The sequence below is a fragment of the Myotis yumanensis genome, unplaced genomic scaffold, assembly GCF_028538775.1.
Source record: "Myotis yumanensis isolate MYYU_CA2020_CCGP unplaced genomic scaffold, mMyoYum1.0.hap1 SCAF_12, whole genome shotgun sequence".
NCBI lineage: Eukaryota > Metazoa > Chordata > Mammalia > Chiroptera > Vespertilionidae > Myotis > Myotis yumanensis.
In genome coordinates, this window is record NW_027223763.1 from 23,912,262 (window position 1) to 23,933,043 (window position 20,782).

Here is a 20,782-nt window from a genome sequence, read left to right on the forward strand (position 1 = left end):
ATTTAACAGCTACACTGTACTCCTTTGTAGGGATGTATAATTTACTTACCAGTAACCTAATAACGTACATTTAGTTTTGTTTTTCCTATTATAAAAAAATGCCACAATCATCATTTTTAATGCATATATTCATGTAGAAATTACCCTACTTCAACAGAATTCTGAAAAGCTGTTTATTCTAATTACCTGAGTCTTCAAAGTCAAAACCTGGTCGGCCAGCTCCTCCTTCTCTTCTTTGAGTAACTTATGGATCTGATTGGACTTGATACGTTCTGACATGAGCTTGAAATTGGCATCGTCCTTCTCCCGCAACTGCTGCATCAAGCGGATATTTTGCTCCTGCATATCTTCAAAGGCTTGGCCTGTGACATCCATCTCAGAGAGGAGAGCTTCTTCCTCCTAAAATAAGGAGGAAAAACCTTCATTTTAATGGAATCTTCCAAAAAAATTAGCACAGGAAGCTAAGCTTCCCCACTGTTCATTCAGAAATAAATTAACCTGATGACAAGGAGACACTCAGTTTCAAGAAGCTTAGTTTTGTCATTATGTCATTCCTAGGAAAACAAAAGAAGCCCTATTATCTGAAGCCACTGGCACTGACTATTGGTCTGTCACCATTAGTCGATCTGTTCTCCAAGTTAGTCACAACAGACAAAAATGTTATACATCCCAGAATCAGCAACCTGATCCAGTAGCAGTTGATTAAGAGAACGTCTAACGCAAAACCTAACATTTTCTCACTTTTCTATAATTATAATACTGAATTTAACCTACAAACTTTCCAACAGCATTGCACAACAATCTGACTGGTGAAGAGCAGTATCTAAAATAGTTTTCTTACATTTGTGTTATTATAAATGAGCATCTTTTCTTAAACCATCTGTATTTTTTTTCTGTGAACTATTCTTATCTTTTGCCTATTCTATTGGGTTGGTGGGTTTTCTTCCCTATCATCTTAGAAGTTTTTTAAATATATATTATAAATATAAGCCCTTTTGTGATAAATTTTTCCCCCCTGTTTGTCATTTATCTTTTGGCTTTGCTAACAGTGGTTTTTGTTATGTAGAAGTTTTGTGGGGGGGCAGGGTTTCCCTCATTAAGTCAAAATTATCAATCTTTTCTTTCATGTTTATAGACTCTTAGTAATAGCTAGAAAGGTCTTCTCCACTCCAAATCTTTAGGAAGAATTAACACTATTAAGATAATGAATATAGGGTCTTTCTACTTGTGCTAAAACCTATAGTAGTATAATTTCCTAATAATTATTCTTTAAAAAAGAGAGAAAAGTGGCAATCAACAGACTTAAGAGTCAAACCCCACTTTTTATAAAATGAATGTATATAGATTCTAATAAAGTTCCTCTTTTAAAGGCACTTAATGATCAAGTCACCATTAAAATCACTTCATTTCACTGTCATGTTGCTATTTCGTAGAAACAGTGAAGGTGTTCCTCACAGTGAACATACATGGTTTTTCCAACCATGTTTAGTATCTTTTTGCTGAATATCAAAAAGTTCACTAGGACTTAAAAATAAAGCAATCCATGCTCATTATCAAGAGGGAAAAGGTCTCTATAGTTCTAGGACCCACAAATAACCATGGTTAACACACTGGGTATTTATATCCTGTTTGGGGCACATGTTTTTTCTTAGTTTCATATATTTATAATCACAATGTGTATATTTTCTATCTTTCATTTTAATTTTATATTCATTATATCCCGATTCCAGACCAAAAGAGAAAGCATAGATCCCTCAAAAAACAATGTCTAAACAACATGCTATCCATTTGAATGTAAAAAGTAAACTTCATGTCTCACAAATACACAAAACAAAGTAACTGAAGGATGAAAGACTTCAGTGTAAAACAAGCAAACATATATAGGAAAAAATGTATTTTAAAAAAGACTGAAATGAAAGAGCCAATTTCACTGTCAGTAACATACCTGTCAGGTAACACTGACTTCAAAAGCTGGTTAAATAATGACAGTGTGCCCACCTGCTTGGCCATGGCCAGCTTCTTCTGCAGGTATTCTATCTGCTCCTCTACTGCCCGGATCTTCCTTAAGGCGTCCTCATCAGCCATTTTCTTGTTCTCTTTTTTCTCCTTATCCTCTAGATCCTTGAGTCTTTGCCTTAGATCTTCCAACTACAGGAGGAAAGGAATCACACAAAAACAAAGAAAGGGCTATGATAAAATTTCAAAAATTAATTAATACTGTGCACAGATGGAGGGCCCATAACATCAAACTAAATCTTTATAGAATTATGAAAGGGGATGAATGATATACACATCTCAGCACTGTTTTAATATCACTTCATTCCAACACTCCATACTTTCATAGCAACATTTCTGAGGAGTGCACATGTATGTTTCTTTAAAATAGTTCTCACCCTTTTTTCCTAGACTCCAAAATTCAAAATAAGACATGCTTCCCAAAAGTTATCAGAAAAGAGAATCATTATAACAATGATTTATATGGGGTAAGGGGGGATACAAAAGTTTGAAAAGACTATTCCTATTCCCAGTAATTCTGATTACCTCACCCACCACCTAGTGGAGAATCTGGAAATCTCTATTTTAGATGGTTTTGAAAGGGGAAAAAATGTTGCTAAGTTTTAAACTCTAACTTTAAAAACAAAGAAACCATAGCCTTCAGAAGTGTGAAGGAAAATCCCACAAATGACGGTTTTAATCTGAATGACAGGTAATGGCAGACTAGATTACCTCTGCCTTAGACTTCTTCTCAGCTGCCATTAGCTGAACTTTGTCTCTCTGTTCCTTTGGGGCCGAGCGGTACATATCTAGCAACAGTTTCATCTCCTTCTGGCTCTCCTGTGCCTTCCTATGAAGAGGGTGGTTGAGGAAGGGGGATGGTTGTAACGAGAAAACAAAGGACTTCAGAACATGGGAATTTAGAATTGAGCAAAATTATTTTGCAGCAGTTCTATTTTACACTTTACATCACACCTCTAAAAGACAAAACTTTCGCAACTATCAAGAGACTTCTGGATATACTCAGGAAGGACAGAAAAGTAAGCTGTATAAAGGAATCATTTCTCCCTTCAGACCAGGTTCTAAAGTTATCAAGTAAACACTATGACCCTTAAGCAGGCACATTTCTGGGCCCTCACTCTTAGAAACTGATATTCAATAGGGCTGGGCAGGGAGCCAGGCCTGTATTTTAAATAAGTCACCCACATGATTCTGATACCACACTTGAAAAAAATTTGTCTTAAAGAGGCCAAGAGGAAGGAAGGAGAAAAAAGGGAGAAAGTTGAAAAATATACTGCTCTTCCTAGATTTGACAGTTAAGTGATCAGCCATTAGCCAAAGATGAAAATTTCATCTCTTACTAAGTTATCAAACCTCTTAACTATACTTTCAGGTACCAAAGAAGTTCAAACATTTTGAGCACAGTGGTCCCTCAAATCCAAACATCAATAAAGGCCCAACCATGACCAATGGGGAGCAGGAAGTACCCAGTTCTACCAGAGCATTATGAGTTCAACAGGAAGAGCAGGGATGATGTGTGAGGTTCTATGGTGTTTCATGGACCGTATAGCTGTTTTAAAGCCTGCAGGAATAAACATCCCTAGAAATCTCTTGAAATGACCCAATATGTACCAAACTAGTTAACTGCCAGGCAAACAGATCAATATTGTTCAAACAGTGATATATATACTCTACCTAATATAAGTTAAATTACAATTAATGCCAGTGATCTGCCAGTAGTTAATTTCAATAATTCTCAGGAGTGTTACTTCAATCATGACACCCCTTCCCATAATTTGGATTCATGACAAGTAAGGTCACAACCACGAGGTTTACTGAGACTAGACGAGTGGTCGGCAAACTCATTAGTCAACAGAGCCAAATATCAACAGTACAACGATTGAAATTTCTTTTGAGAGCCAAATTTTTTAAACTTAAACTATATAGTTAGGTATATTGTTATTAACTTAATTAGGGTACTCCTAAGGCTTAGGAAGAGCCACACTCAAGGGGCCAAAGAGCTGCATGTGGCTCCCGAGCCACAGTTTGCCGACCACAGGACTAGACCACTGAACTGGACTCCACAGTAGCCATGCAGGTCATTGTGGCTGTACGTACACTTGATCAAGAATGAAACCACGTTAACTTCTCATTTAGTTACACTCAAAGTGACACAATTAACAGATAAGCCATGCCATCAAGCGAACATTTCATGCGTGATGTCCTAACCTTAGCTTTTGATTCAGAAAGTTACTGTAAACATTGCTCTTACTTGAGTTCAATCTTCAATTGTTTGATAATTTCTGCTTCCTTTTTCCTTCCATCATCATGTTTCCCTTTCTCTTTCTCCTTAGCAGAATCTCTCTCTTTTTCTGATTCTTTTAGTTTCTGCTTCTCTCGTTCTCTCTCCTTTTCCTTCTCCCGCTCTCTTTCTCGCTCCCTTTCTTTCTCCCTCCTTTCTCGTTCTCGCTCTTCCTCATCCCGTCTGGACTTCATTTCGTTGGCCTCCTCCTGAGATGCCTTCGATGCGGAGGACTGAGCAGACCAGTCTTCGGGATCTTGCTTCACCTCTGCAGGCTCGTCCTTAGGGTCTTCAGTACTAGACTGAGACTGCAGGAGGGCACTGCCACTGCGCAGACGTGTCTGGGGGGGACAAAGAAATGGGAGCAGCACATCACTTATGGCCACCACACTGCTTTCCTCACTCGAAAACTGCTTTACAAACTGAATAGTAAATAATACTTATTCTCCTCCTCCCAGTTACCTTGTTCAGGTCAGACTGGGCTTCTCTCAGTTTCCGCTTATACCTCAGGACTTCCCCTTTCAGCTGGTGATTGTGGTTCTGGAGGCTACTGATGAGGTGGCGCATCTCCCGGTTGATGGGACCTTAAACACAGCAACAGCAATGTTATGAAGAACTGTGATGGGGGAGAGAGGACAGAACACGTCAGGGACCTCTAAGAAATAGGGAGAACTGCCAAGAGTCCTTCTCAGAACATGAAAACAAAACTGGTCAATTTGAGTTAAAAATAAACACTCAGGCTGTGAACAGGAATGAATTAAAGGATTTGATTTTAGGTTCTTTCGGACTTCTGAGCTCCAGTTAGTACTAACAAATCCTGGCGACCGCGTTGTGTCTTTCAAGGAAAGCATTTGCAGCAGCCAAACTGCAGGGAGGAGCAAGAATAATTCTACCTGCTTGCTCATTGGCGGCAAGGGTCTGCTCAAATTCTATCCTCAGCATTTCATATTCCTTGCGGACCTGGGCCAGGGTATCTTCTAGCTGGATCACTTCGGTCCTCAGCTTCTTATGAAGACTAACCTCATCTCGCTACACACAGAGAAAAAAATAAAAATAAAAAATTATTATCAAGATGTGGAAAGATCATCATGTTTTATTATGTTCCCTAAATTCAATTTTTATGGATCAAAGAAGAAAAAAAAAAATACCAAGAAAAGAGAGATTACTCTGAAAAGTTCCAATTTATGCACGCCAGACGGCTACTAAACACTGATTTGAGAATTAGCAAGATACTAAAGAAATAAAAGGAAATGGCCCCTAACTGAGAATGTTACAATTTAATTGGAGAACTAAACAATGAAACAAAATATAAACATATGTAAAGTAAGATACACTAAATTAAATTCAGTTCATTTGGCAGAAATACAGCAAAAGACTGACTACTATAAAAAAACATTATCTTAAGGACTATATAAGATACAGAAGTGAACACATAAATAAAAAGTTTCTGCCTTCAGCCTGGCTGGTGTTGCTCAGTGGTTGAGCTTCGACCTATGAACCAGGAGGTCAAGGTTCAATTCCTGGTCAGGGCACATGCCCAGATTTTGGGTCAATCCCCAGCAGGGGGCAGCCAATCAATGATTCTGTCTCATTATTGATGTTTCTGTCTCTCCCTCTCCCTTCCTCTCTGAAATCAATTTTTTTCTAAAAAGTTTCTGCCTTTAAAGATAAGTATTTTCACAGGTATTATAAGCTATAATGGCTTGTAGCAGAGATGCAGCTTCTACCCACTATTCTCCAACATGCACATAAGGCTCCACCCACACTAACCTATTTTTATGTCTGTTGTTCTCACTGCTCAATGCTCTTCTCCTATTTTTATCTACCAGTAAACTTGTATTTATCCTTAGGATTCATACTTCACTTTGGCAAGTGGAATCTAGAAGGTTCCACAGTCAAATCAGATGCTCTGTCTCCTTTATCACTGCAAATGTGGGATATGCCTCTACTGTACCACACTGCATTCTAATGGATGCAATTCTCCCACTAGCCTGTATGATTCTTGATGGCAGGATGCCCACCATCTAGCAGAGACAAGACCTATAGCAACTCTATAAGTATTTGCTGAATTAATAAGAGATTAACTGTACATGAGAGAATAAAATTAAAAAATTATGAGGCAGAAAAGCTTATATACAGAAGACAAAGATAGCTGTTACCTCAATGAGCTCCACCTGGCGCTGGTGGGTCCCCCTGGTACCATGGAGCAGGGTCCGAGCCTCATCCAAGTGCGCTTTCAACTGTAAGCTCTCATTGTAGAGGACGGAGAATTGTGACTGCATACAGCGATATTCTGGAGTCTCCTTAACCACTTCCTCCACTGCGCTCCGCAATTCCACCTCAGGGGGATCCAAAGAAAAGAAAATCAAAGCAGAACCTAGTATCTGTGCCCTAGATACTAGACAGGAAATAAAATGGTAAACTCTGGGGGGAAAAGGACACATATGTAATACCTTAATCAATAAAGAAAGAAAAACAAAAAACAAAAAATGTTAAACTCACTGATGTCCTGCGCAATTGAGACAAGCTTTATGAAGATTATAAAGTAGTTCTACCCACTCCTCTGGTTATGTAAAAACCTACCCAAAATTAAATCAGATCACCCAAGAGGTAGTACCGGGTACCTGTACTCTTCCACCCAAGAGTTGTTTTACTTGGTAAGTGTTCTTCTACATTATGTGTCAACCTAGATCCAGGGACTCTAGAAAAGCCCTATGAAATCTGCCAGATTCAGGGACAGAGATGAGCACTATGAAATTTGTCAGGATGCTTACTTTAAGAACATAGTTAAGGACCCCAGTCACAAACTTGTTCTCTTTATTAATAATCACACAGAAAAATATTTTTGACATTGAATCAAAAATAGTTACGCTTCTCCTAAGTAACTGCCTGCTTTAATTACCCAAATGCTTCCAATGACTTAACTCAGATTGTTTTTGTCTTTTTTTCAGTTCAAACATCTTTATTTACCTAGAAATCAATCAAATTAAAAAAGACAGGTGGCTGTGATTGAAAGAGGAATGGAAGACTTTCAGAATCCATTTTCTTCCCCCCAAGAACCTGGGGAAAGTAAATTCCAATGGGCAGGTCTGAAAACCAACAGGATCACTGACCAGGTTTCTTTCTGTTTTGGCAGCTAGAAACTGCAGAGCCAAATGCAGTGCCCACCTTTGGCAATTACTGACATGTGAGTGGCCTCCCCTCCTACAGTATGCACAGGCTCCTGGCACACCTCTTGTGTACAAGTCCCATTTTTTTTTAATGCATTTTGGATCCTCACCCTAGATTATCCTATCCTCACTTTTCTCAACAATTTCTAAGTTGCAATATGTTAATTCAGTCTATATATCTTTGTAGGTTGCTTTCGATCTTTTTCAGAAGGAAGCAGGGTACAGATAAGTAAATATATAAGGAAATAAATGAACAAGCCAATTTCCCCTCATAAATTCTGAGGATTCACAAGTATGGACATGAGTTAGTCAGCAAAAACGTTTCAGTTTACTCCCCGTCAGAGATGTGTCTCCTACCTTCAGCTTTTCGTTTTGTGTGGTGACCTCGTCAAAGTCTTGCCGAAGTTTCTCCAGCTCACAGTGGCGGTTCTGAGCCAACTCTTTGTTCTCCTCAAGCTCTGCATTCATTTCCTCAAACTGGAGAGATGAAGGAAAAGAGTAAAATGGGAACAAAGAATTTTTAAATCATTCCCATTCCTAAGTTTCCATCTTCACTGATCCACTCTTCTGGCAAAACCCCACTAGACCACTTGTGAACACAATCCCAACCTGGCACAACACTGACACCAGGTCAAAAAACACGTCCTGAGTGAATTAGACTTTACCTTCCGGGCATTAATAGTGATTGTGCCGCCATAGAGACTGCTCCCCGCTCCATATACCTTGTAACCTTTCGAGTTCACCTACAGAGAAGACAAAGATTCTTCAGTGAGAGACCCCAAGATTTCAGTCTGGTAAGCAAAGTACTTTCAAAGGAATCTGTCCCCAAAAACTACTGCCCAAGTCCATGATTTCTGAGCAGACCCTGAAAATGATTCTAGTCTCCAAACTATGAATGAAACAGCACTTGCCCGTTCTAGGACTTCTGCTAAGTGTCGGTTGAGTCGCTGTTCCCTCTTCCGAATTTTGTCAATATCCCACTGCAGGTCATCAATCATGGACTCTAGGACAGACACTCGTGACTCAGCTGTCTCCACTTTACTCTGCAACTTGGAGAACTGGATCCCAAAGATGGGCATTCAAATAAGCATAGCAAAAAAAAACAAAACAAAAACAAGTTAGAAAAACAATGGTTCATATCAATACCTTCTCAATGCATGAGTATAAAAATGAAATGACAGGTTCTTTTAACAGTTCCGAATCAGTTACACTCATGAAAACCATGGAAGTCTATAAGAACTCTCATACAAGGAAGACTACTTAAGATTCAATACTTTTTCTACCTCTGGGAAACATCATTTCTCCAGATAGAATAGAATCCCATCAAAAAATGTGTAATTTTTTAAAAAAATACATTTTTATTGATTTCAGAGAGGAAGGTAGAGGGAGAGAGATAAAACATCAATGATGAGAGAATCATTGACCAGCTGCCTCCTGCACACCCCCTATTGGGGATTGAGCCTGCAACCTAGGCATGAATAGCCTGCAACCTGTGCCCTTGACCAGAATAGAACCCGGGACCCTTCAGTCTGCAGGCCAATGCTCTATTCACTGAGCCAAACTGCCTAGGGCAAATATGTATTTTTTAAGAGACAAAAGATAACATTATCTTTTCAGACACATATTATAGGAGACAAAAATTCAAATAGATAGCCAGAAAAGACACCTATCTTTACCCCCAACTTTCTCTTCTCATTTCTACAAATGATATCCACAGAGAACAAAGGAAAGCTTTCATTCTCTTTTTAAAGCTCACCCAGGACAATCTTGAATCAGGTACTACAGAGATACAAAAATCTTTGGTGTTCTCTGTTTATTTAGGAACTATACACCAGCTAATACTATTTAATGCTTTAATTATGAATCTGTCACATATTCACATTAATCTATGCATATCCTTTGTGTTGGTTTTAAAATGTCCACCCCCCTCCCACCCCCACCCTATGCCCTAACTGGTTTGGCTCAGTGGATAGAGCGTCATCCTGCAGACTGAAGCGTCCCGGGTTCAATTCTAGTCAAGGGCACATACCTGGGTTGCAGGCTCAATCCCCAGCGTGGGGCATGCAGGAGGCAGCTGATCAATGATTCTCTCTCATCATTGATGTTTCTATCTCTCTCTTCCTCTTCCTTCCTCTCTGATAGCAATAAAAAAATATTTTTAAAAAATAAAAATAAAATAAAATGTGGCCCCTAAATGCTTTGACAGTCCTCCAGTCAAGAGGTAGGATCACTGTTCCCTCTTCTTGAAGCTGAGTCAACTTCAGTGGCCCAGTGGAAATGTTGCTACATAACCTCGAGGCTATGTCTGAAAGGCCACGAAGGTTCTGCCTGCAGTTCACTCTCTGAAAGCCAGCTGCCACATAAGGAGTCTAACCCTGAAACTGCCATGTTGGAGAGCAACATGCAGGTGTTCCAGTGGACTAAGGTGAGCTCCCAGCTAACTGGTAGCAGTAACACAAGCAACAAGAGCCATCTTGGACATCAGCTCAGCTGAGCAAAGTAATGTGCCTCTCTAGCTTTGTAAAGCTAAGTGAGACTTGGGAAAGGCCTGGAAGAGGTAGGTTCTTTCATCTTGGTAGCAAGTAGTTTGTCTTAAAATGTGACCATAAAGTTACTTTTTTTTTCTATACTTTTTACATTTCTTATTACATTTTAGAGAGTGGAAGGGAAGGAAGAGGGGAGAGAAAGAAAGAGTTAGAGAGAAACGTCGACTGGTTGCCTTCTGCATGTGCCCCGACCGGGCCAGATCAAACCTACAACCTAGGTACGTGCCCTTGACCAGGAATCAAACCCACAACCCTTTGGAGCACGGCTGACACTCTAACCACTAAGCAAAATCAGCCAGCGTAATTACTCTTTTTTTTATGACACTCAAATCCTATATAATAAAAAGCTAATATGCAAATCGACTGAACGGTGGACTGACTGGTTGCTATGATGAGCACTGACCACCAGGGAGTAGATGCTCAACTCAGGAGCTGCCCCCTGGTGGTCAGTGCACTCCCAAAGGAGCCAGGCTCACGGCTGGCGAGCGCAGCGGCAGTGGCAGGAGCCTCTCCCACCTGTGCAGCAGAGCTAAGGATGTCCGACTGATGGCTTAAGCCCGCTCCCCACGTCAGTCAGACACCCCCCGAGGGCTCCTGAGGGATTCCCCCCCCCCAGTGCACGAATTTCATGCACTGAGCCTCTAGTTACTTATAAGCACTGCTATACTCTAACTACCCCCTTTGACGGTTGATAAGAATCCACATGTATTATAAACTTCCCAGATGATTTTCATGCAACCAGCCCAACAGGGACCGTGGCCCTGAAGTTTAGGAAACAAGGACATAATGAAGAACACAGGCTTTGAAGTTGAACAGACCTACATCCAAATCATTGCTCCATCACTTTGTGACTGTGTGACCTCAGACCAGTCACCAACCTCTCAGTTTCCTCAGCTGTAAGATGGGAATTAATATGCATAAAGTACCTAAGTGCTAGGCACTGAGGAAATGGTAACTATTAAATTATTAATAAACATAAGAATTTGGTGGCCAAACTAAGGTAGGTCATATTTCTAAACTAAAATGATAATCAAGAGAATCAGAAGAGTCTTGTAAGACCTATCATCACTTAGTCATTCTATATAATAAAAGCGTAATATGCCAATCAAAGCGTAATATGCTAATGATATGTTAAGGATACTCAACCGCTCACTATGACGTGCACTGATCACTGGGGGCAGACGCTCCGATGGGTTGGTTAGCTTGCTGCTGGGGTCCGGCCAATCAGGACTGAGCTAGATGGGCAGGACATGCCCTGGAGCCCTCCCGCGGTTCCTCCCCAGCTGGCCAACCTCCCACAATCCCCAATTGTGCACAGGTGGGGTCCCTTGGCCTGGCCTGAGCCCTCTCGCAATCTGGGCTGAGGGTCCTCCACCAGGTGTCTAGTATTATATAAATAAGCACATACCCAAATCGTGGTTTGAACATGCACCATTTGTGTCCAAGTTTGGACTGAAAACCTACATTCCTCAAGTTCTAGGTCAGTGGTCGGCAAACTGCGGCTCATGAGCCACATGCAGCTCTTTGGCCCCTTGAGTGTGGCTCTTCCACAAAATACCACATGTGGGCGCACACGTACAATGCGATTGAAACTTCGTGGCCCATGCACAGAAGTCGGTATTTTGTGGAAGAGCCACACTCAAGGGGCCAAAGAGCCGCATGTGGCTCGCAAGCCGCAGTTTGCCGACCACTGTTCTAGGTCATCAATAATGCAGCAGTTCCTATTGCCCCATTCGCAGATGAATTTCTACCAACCCATTCCTCAGTAACATTATACATGGTCTTTTATATTTGAGGTAGTTCATTATTTGGGGGTTTGGTGTGCTGTTTTGCAAAACCCCACATGACAGTATTTCTTCCTAAAGACTAAGATCCTAAAATGCTAGTTTAAAACACAGGAAGAGACTAGGAGAAACATTCAATGATTTTCTTCCTTTTACCTATCTCAGATTTTGATTTCTCTGAGCTGGTTGCTTTAGCATGTCCTGCATGCTCCTCAATACAAAGAGGCTTTCTAGAGTAAGCTGACCTTTGCAGCACTCAGAGCTCTGAGTCAATGTCTGCCACAGGACACTAGGCCAAGTACCTCCTGAGACATGGTGCGGTGCTTCTCCTGAAGGAGGTCTGTCAGCTCCTGCAGCCTCATGTTCTCCTGTGCGAGGAAGGAGTTCAGCTCCTGCACTGCTTCCTCCACTATCAGGTTGTCTGAGGGAGAAGAACTTTAGTTTAGCATCTACAGTGTCCCATTTTAGAACTGCATATTCCACCAAAACATTAACATGAAATCTCACTTTATTTTCCAGAAAACTTCAAGAATTAGGCTGGTTTTCATTATCTTCACAAGATAGAGATTAGGTGACCTTCTTGAGGAAATGATCACAGTCAAGGTCACCTAATTCACATCCCTTTCTATAGAGTCAAAATGCCTTAATAAAAGAAATTGGGAGTTTCTATAACTTTATTCAGATAAGGCAGAATTATCTAAAACAATTTTAGAAGACAGAGGCATCTCTAATCTGTCAGACTTAACAGCAATAAAATTCTATTTTATAAGGCTATCACAAATTCCTATTGTTTACTAATACCAACATGAGCATCTCTGTGCTGGGAGACAAGAGGGCTAGGGGGCAGAAATTTCCTTGTTCAAATGAGCACCTATCTACACTAAAAAAGGGCAAAGATGCTAATTGACCGTACCTTCGCTATGCCCCCAAGCCATGCCCACCAGCCAATCAGAGCGACCATATGCAAATTAACCCAACCAAGATGGCGGCCGACAGCCAAGGAGCTGAAGCAAGCAGGAGGCTTGGTTGCCCGGGCGATTGAGGAAGCCAAGCTTCCCGCCTGCCCTGAGCTGGCTATGGCCTCAGCTCATGGCAACAAAGTTTGAATTATAGAAGACAAATAAATCCGAGATACCAGCTTCCAGCTAGCCTCCACCGGGAGCTTGGGTAGCTGGGGGCCATGGCCAGCCTGCAAACAGCCATCAGCACCTCACCCAGGATGGCCACACCCTCATGGGGTGAGGGTCCCTACTGTGGGGCTTGGTCAGCCTGCAAACAGCCATCAGCCCCTCACCTAGGATCGCCACACCCTCATGGGGTGAGGGACCCCGCTGGGGGTCTTAGCCAGCCTAAAAACGGCCCTCAGCCCCTCACCCAGACTGGCCAGGCACCCCAGCAGGGACCCCCACCCTGAAGGGACTGTGGCCAGCCTGCAAACAGCCATCAGCTACTCACCCAGGCTGTCCATACCCTCATGGGGTGAGGGTCCCCGCTGCGGGGCTTGGCCAGCCTGCAAACTGCCATCAGCCACTCACCCAGACTGGCCAGACACCCCAGCAGGATTCCCCCACCCTGAAGGGGGTGTGGCCAGCCTGAAAACGGCCCTCAGCCCCTCACCCAGGCTGGCCAGGGACCCCAGGGGGGACTCCCACCCTGAAGGGGCTGTGGCCAGCCTAAAAACAGCCATCAGCCCCTCACCCAGGCTGGCCAGGCACTCCTATATAATAAAAGGGTAATATGCAGACTGACCCTAACAGCAGAAAGACTGGGAATGACTGGTCATTATGACACACACTGACCACCAGGGGCAGACACTCAATGCAGGAGCTGCTCCCTGGTGGTCAATGCGCTCCCACAGGGGGAGCTCTGCTCAGCCACAAGCCAGGCTGACAGCTGCCAGTACAGCGGTGGTGGTGGGAGCCTCTCCTGCCTCCTCAGCAGTGCTAAGGATGTCCAACTGCAGTTTAGGCCTGCTCCTCGCTGGCAAGTGAACATCCCCCGAGGGCTGCTGGGCTGTCAGAGGGATGCCTGCCAGCTTAGGCCCAATCCCCCAGGGAGCGGGCCTAAGCCAGCAGGTGGTCATCCCCCGAGGGGTCCCAGACTGCAAGAGGGCACTGGCCGGGCTGAGGGACTCCCCCCCGTGCACAAATTTTTGTGCACCGGGCCTCTAGTAAAGTCATAAAGAATAAAGAGCATAGCTCAGCCAGCTTGGCTCAGTGGCTGAGTGTGGTCAAATGAACCAGGAAGTCACAGCTGAATTCCCAGTCAAGGCACATGCCTGGGTTGTGGGCTCAATCTCCAGTGTGGGGCATGTAGGAGACAGCTGAGCAATGATTCTCTCTCATCACTGATGCTTCTATCTCTCTCTCCCTCTCCCTTCCTCTCTCTGAAATCAATAAAAACATATTTTTAAAAAAAGAACATAAAATATTTCATTTAAAAAAAACTGACTCTTTGAAATTAAAAAAAAATAATATCTAATCAACAAAGGAAATTTTTTAAAAATATAATTACCAATATTTAAAATACTTATCACTAATAAATTAATGGCAAACACTACACAAATATACAGGAACAGAGCTATTTCTTACATAATAAAATTAATTCTGCTACTTCTAAAAGTGTCTAATTCAGGGGTCCTCAAACTTTTTAAACAGGGGGCCAGTTCACTGTCCCTCAGACTGTTGGAGGGCCGGACTATAGTTTAAAAAAAAAAACTACGAACAAATCCCTATGCACACTGCACATATCTTATTTTGAAGTAAGAAAACAAAACGGGAACAAATACAATATTTGCATTTGCATGTGGCCCACAGGCCGTAGTTTGAGGACCCCTGGTCTAATTAATAGAGTATCAGAATGGGCTGATAAATCTTTCCTCGGCTTCTTATAGGACTGCCATGTGGCTCAACATGTGAAGCACTCATAAAATACTCAGTAAGGACGTAACCGGTAACATTGAAGATTAGGATTCCAAGAAATTTAATTAAAAATAAATTTGTAAGAACAAATTAGTATGCAAAGGTGAGTTCTTATTCCTCCCCCTCTGCTCCCCATCTCCTGGTTCTAGTCTCACCTCCACTGTTTAGCTTCCGGGATAGGAGCTCCACTTTTTCTTGCAATTTATCATAGACAGTCACGATCTGGGACACAGCTCGGCGGGAGGACTCCACGCGCTCCTGCAGCTGAGATTCTATCTCTTCACTGGAGCTGCTGGCCAGCGTAGCAAGGAAAGAGAAGGCTGGCTCTTGCCCTTCCCCTGAAGAGGGAAAAAGAAGGCCCCCCCCAAATTATTCAAATGGAAATATCAAAACTCATTCTTTCCCCTCAAATGGAAAGCTTCAAAGCAAGGCTCTTCAAAGAAAAAAAGAAAAAGAATAAAAAAGCATGCAGTGGTAAGTCCCTGACAGTACTCACCTCTGTCCCGGTCATCTTTTCGTTCCTGATTGCTGTCAGAGTCTGGCTCTGGTTCGGGCACAACGAGGGCTTTTCTCTCTGTGAGGAGGTCCCCCAAACCCTGCTGCAGATCGTAACGTTTAAGGATGATACGGATGTTTTCATCAAACTGGAGAAGATTAGGTACAGTTATAAAAATATAAAATGACACAAATTTGGCAGTTATAATAAAACTAGAGGCCTGGTGCACAAAAATTTGTGCGGGGGGTGGGGTGGGGGGCGTCCCTCAGCCCGGCCTGTGCCCTCTCGCAGTCTGGGACCCCTCGGGGATGACCACCTGCTGGCTTAGGCCTGCTCCCCGGGGGATTGGGCCTAAGCTGGCAATCAGACATCCCTCTGGCAGCCCAGCAGCCCTCGGGGGATGTTCACTTGACAGCGGGGAGCAGACCTAAGCTGCAGTCAGACATCCTTAGCGCTGCTGAGGAGGCAGGAGAGGCTCCCACCACCACCGCTGTACTGGCAGCCATTAGCCTGGCTTGTGGCTGAGCAGAGCTTCCCCATGTGGGAGCGCATTGACCACCAGGGGGCAGCTCCTGCATTGAGCGTCTGCCCCCTGGTGGTCAGTGTGTGTCATAGTGACCAGTCATTCCCAGTCTTTCTGCTGTTAGGGTCAGTCTGCATATTACCCTTTTACTATATAGGATAGAGGCCTGGTGCACGGGTCGGGGCCGGCTGGTTTGCCCTGAAGGGTGTCTCGGATCAGGGTGGGGGTCCCGCTTGGGTGCCTGGCCAGCCTGGATGAGGGGCTGATGGCTGTTTTCAGGCTGGCCACACCCCCGTCAGGGTGGGGGTCCCCATTGGGGTACCTGGCCAGTCTGGGTGAGTGGCTGAGGGCCGTTTTCAGGCTGGCCTGCGACTGAAGCTCCCAGCCTCTCCTTTTTTTCTTTCTTTTTTTTTTTTTTATTCTGGGGTTTATTTACCTTCTATAATTGAAACTCTGTTGCCTTCACTGGCGCTCCCAGCTCTGAGGCCGGCTGGCTGAAAGCAGGTATCTGGAATTTGTTTAGCTTCTATAATTGAAACTTTGTTGCTTTTGGAGCTGTTGCTTTCAGAGCTTAGAGCAGGCCGCGGCAGATGGGGAACCTTGGCTTCCTCCATCACTGGAGCAAGCAAGCCTCCTGCTCGCTTCAGCTGCATGGCTGCCGGCCGCCATCTTTGTTGGCAGTTAATTTGCATATCTCGCTGATTAGCCAATGGGAAGCGTAGCGGAGGTACGGTTAATTACCCTTTTTGTCTTTTATTAGATAGGACAAAGACACACTTTGGAAATGAAGAGAATGCTGCTCCGGAGAACAAAAATGCTCAAATAAAAATCTGAGCAAATGAACAGTTAGCTACCTGACTCCAGTACCGGTTGACAATCAACAGGGAGGCGTCGTCAGTGGCCTGTCTTCGTTCAAGTTTTTCAATGTGCTCCCGGAGTTCATCTTCAATGGTCTGCCGCTGATCCAGCATTTCTGCCAACTTGCGATTTTTGGCTTGTAGTGTTCGAATGTCTGAATCCTCCTGCCCCGGGAAACCAATCTTATTAGTCTCCACAATGAAATCAGACAATCAGCTATTGAATTCAACAAGGTCTTATTAGTTAATTCATTATTTCCTACGGATAAAGCTATTTATTTTTTAAAGGTTTACAATAAATAATTAGATAAGTAGTAGGAGCAGAAGAAATAAAGAGTCTATGATGATGGGAGGAGAAAATGATACACAGAAATATATTAGAATCTCAACCTCGCTCATCTCACTATTCTATTCAAGTCCACAAAGTATTACTACTGTGAGGCTCCACCATCCTGCTAGATCATCTCTACCGGGATCCAGTCATCTATCACCTTAAGCACTGCCCTTCATTCATTCAAGACTTTGGAACCTTCTCTACCCAGTCCCTCAATATACATGTGGACATGTCCACATGTGAACAAGCCACATCCTCTAGCATCTAGGCCAGTGGTTCTCAACCTTCTGGCCCTTTAAATACAGTTCCTCATGTTGTGACCCAACCATAAAATTATTTTTGTTGCTACTTCATAACTGTAATGTTGCTACTGTTATGAATCATAATGTAAATATCTGATATGCAGGATGGTCTTAGGCGACCCCTGTGAAAGGGTTGTTCGACCGCCAAAGCGGTCGCGACCCACAGGTTGAGAACCGCTGATCTAGGCTGTATTTTGGACTCCTTAACTCCAATGATTCTCTCCTCTACTGTTCTTCAGTCATGCACTTCAAAAGCCACATCTTGGACTTTTGTCTATAACTGTGCCACATCTGAAGTCTTAAATTTCAACTTCCCATTCCCTGAATAAAACCGTATCTTCCCAGGTATCTCACGCCCTATCCAAATACACCAGCCTTCAACTAGATCTTCAACATTTTGAAATCTCGCCTTTCTCCCTGTCAATCCCCTCTATATCTTCCATACCTTGACTATACCCTACAGCAAGCATGTCAACCTCGCGGCTCACAACGAATATTTTTGTGGCCCAGCCAATATAACAGCATGTAAGAAACATTTTAATAAAAATTTCGTAACTTAATTTTTACAATATCCTGTTATACATAATTATTAATAACGAACTACAACGCTCAATAATGACTGATTACTATAATCGTGTTGCATTCATTTTCCTTATGGGCCTTACGTGCAGGTGCACCATTTCTCTCCACTAATACTAGCAACGAATATCTTAGCAGCCGATTGCCACATCCTTAGTCTTGGACTGGTTTGTTTGGTGTGTACAACAGGAAACATTTCGCTTTCGGAGAATAAGAAAAATAGGTTTATTTGCATTACGCTTATTAATTTGTGCAGTTACTCAGTGTCTGGTAAATTAATGTTCAAGAAAAAATATTAATTTTTATTAAATGTTCTATTATTTTATGTTAATAATTACTCATTTATTTCAGCCCTTTGTATTCAGCATGTCTCTATAGAAATAAACCTACGTTTCTATGAAAATTTAAGCTTTTGGTTTTTGGTGGCCCACATAAACTTAAACCTTGGTATCTGGCCCGTTAGCCTTTGAGTTTGACACGCTTGCCCTACAGTAGAGTCATTCAAACTCCTGTCTATCAGGCCCCTCAATTCTCTGCCCTAATCCTTTTAATTCACCTCTTCGAACAAGCCCCATTTGGAACTAATCCACATGTCTGACTATTCCATTCCTGTACCCAGTATGCTGAGACTTCTAAATAAGGTCATTAAATCAGGGAGACTGCTGCCTTTATAAAATAAATTCCTAACCTGAATAGATCTTGAAATTTCTCTGGAAGCGTTTCTTTCTTTAACAAGGGAGTGTGTTCCTGTTCTCCATCAAAACAATATCAAACTACCAAGCCCTGCCTCCTCTCACGCCACACTGAGCAGACGACTCTGCTTCCCACTTTAAAGAGAAAACAAAAGGCGTCAGATGGGAAGCTCCTCAATTCCCCATCTCCTTGACCCCTTCACATCACTAACCAACCTGTGCACATATTCTTAAACCTCAACTTGGGCTCGGAACCGTTTCTGCAATGACATCACTCCATCCGTAATTCCACAGCCTGTCAATATCTCTAACTTGTCTCTCTCTAGCTCCTTCCGTAGGTTGGGGTGGGGAGTGGGTTGGGGGGGGGGGGGAAGGGGGGGGCCAGTATTCCAGGTCAAGAAACAGGATTGGAAAGGGGATATTTACTTTACCTAGGAATTAATGAATATTTCAAGGTAAGAACTATTTGTTGGAGCACCAATTTCTTGTTTTTCTTTTCTCTTCCATATTGGTTAAAACATTCTTGATATACCAAAAGAGTCAATAGCTTCCCAATGTACCAGTTTACTAATACTGTTAATAAACTATATCTTCAACCTCTTTTCTGAGCACCTCTTCCCCTTCTTGTGTAATTGAAACCTGAATGAAAATACCATTTCCCCATAGGCTTCTCCAGTAATGATTGTTTCCCTCCCACCCCCCTTAGAGCCCTGGATCTGAAGACGGGGAGGTGTCCTCCTTGTTCCCCACTGCCACGCCCAGGACATTATCCCACCTTCTTCCCCCAAACCTCCCAGCTCTGCAGAGCTCATGCCATTAGTCTGTACCACCTGCCACCCTGCCTTGCTGCACTCGTCTATAAATGCCCAGGTCACTTCCCTACATTTCCTGAAGACTTAGCACTAGATTGTCATCTCTCTGCAATACTAACTCCTGTCCAAGTTCTTACTCATTTCAATTCCCACAGTGATGGTCTTTCCTATGAATACTGGACCAAGTCATGGACCTCCTCTCTTCCAGTGATCTTGTCCTCTACTTCCCTCACTCGCCAAACTCTCAGTTAGTCCTAGCTGTACCTGCATGTTCTCTATAAGATCAATTCAAACACCCCACTCTCCACAGTCACCACCCATATTCCAGCTTACTCTCTCTAGTTTCCTGACTCCAACAATCTACAATCTATTGGTCCTATATTTTTTGATGTCCTTCATTCCTCCCACTTCCTCAATTCCTCCTTTATCACACTAAATTCTGTCATTAGTCATTATAATCACGCCCTTTTATAACCTTCTCCTTCATCATACTTGCCTGGTTAAAAACCCCAATCTTGGTAACATCCAACTCTGCACCTACTCCACACAGGCCTACCTCCACGCAGCTGAATGTGACTAGAGAAAAGAAAGCACCATGCTGATTGCTCTCACTTTAAACTCATGATTACAAATTCAAGAAGATCCTCAGTGCTGCACAGCAACCCTACTCCACCTCTCTAGTTCATTCTCTTCAAGACAACTACTTCATACCTTCTCCTGTCTCTTCAAACCTCCAAACTTCCTCCCCCATCCTCACTCTCAGATGAGTCTTGCTTTTGATTTCACTGGAAAAAAAAAAATAGAAGCAATCAGAAGAAAACATTCACATCTATCTCCCAGAGCAACAACTACTGACCTCTCTGCTAGTATATCTATCCCTTTCCTCCTCCTTGTTGGTAACTGCTCAGTTAAGATCAATTCCCCATCCTTCTATTCAAGGAAATCACACCAGTAACTGTCTCCTCTTTCTGCTACATCATCAATTTTATCTTCTTTCTTTACACAGTCATTTTCATCAGCAAACATGCTGTATCTTCCACAAAAGAAAAAAAAAAAAAAAAGCCCTTCCCTCAACCTTACATTTCCCTCTGGCTACCACCGCATTTTTTGTTTTACATCAATACTCCTCCAAAAACATTGTCTCTACCCTCTTTTCCTTATTCCTCTCCTCCTATGTCCTCTGAAGTTCAGTGCAACCAGGCTTCTATCATCACCACTCCACGAACACAGTTCCTGCCAAGTCTCCAGTGAGCTTAAGGCTCATTTACCGCTCAGTCCTCCCCTTACCCAACCCATCAGCAGCACCTGATCAAGTCCTTCTAGAAACACTTTCTTCCCTTGGCGTCTGGGACCCCACTCTCTCTGGTTCCCCTCCTACTTCACTGGCCCCTCTTTTTCTGTCTCTTGATTAGTCTTTTCTCATCTCCTTCACATCAACATGTTGCAGTGCTCCAGGGTTCTGTCTCAGA

General features: G+C 42.9%; 1 protein-coding gene across 4 annotated transcripts in view; it reads right to left on the minus strand.

Moving 5' to 3' along the window:
* Nucleotides 1-20,782, minus strand: part of RNF20 (ring finger protein 20) — a 41,279-nt gene that overhangs the window by 2,844 nt on the left and 17,653 nt on the right. For 3 of the 4 annotated variants that reach the window (XM_070431016.1, XM_070431014.1, XM_070431017.1), the window contains 14 exons: nt 16,592-16,759; nt 15,215-15,362; nt 14,874-15,056; nt 12,100-12,218; nt 8,379-8,525; nt 8,133-8,210; nt 7,825-7,944; nt 6,457-6,636; nt 5,191-5,326; nt 4,760-4,881; nt 4,268-4,638; nt 2,728-2,845; nt 1,999-2,148; nt 187-399 (listed from right to left, as the gene is read on the minus strand). In XM_070431016.1, coding sequence (XP_070287117.1) covers nt 187-399; nt 1,999-2,148; nt 2,728-2,845; nt 4,268-4,638; nt 4,760-4,881; nt 5,191-5,326; nt 6,457-6,636; nt 7,825-7,944; nt 8,133-8,210; nt 8,379-8,525; nt 12,100-12,218; nt 14,874-15,056; nt 15,215-15,362; nt 16,592-16,759 — 2,253 coding nt within the window. Of the gene's footprint in view, nt 1-186; nt 400-1,998; nt 2,149-2,727; nt 2,846-4,267; nt 4,639-4,759; nt 4,882-5,190; nt 5,327-6,456; nt 6,637-7,824; nt 7,945-8,132; nt 8,211-8,378; nt 8,526-12,099; nt 12,219-14,873; nt 15,057-15,214; nt 15,363-16,591; nt 16,760-20,024; nt 20,099-20,782 lie in introns of all 4 variants that reach the window. The other variant, XM_070431018.1, reaches the window with a different exon arrangement.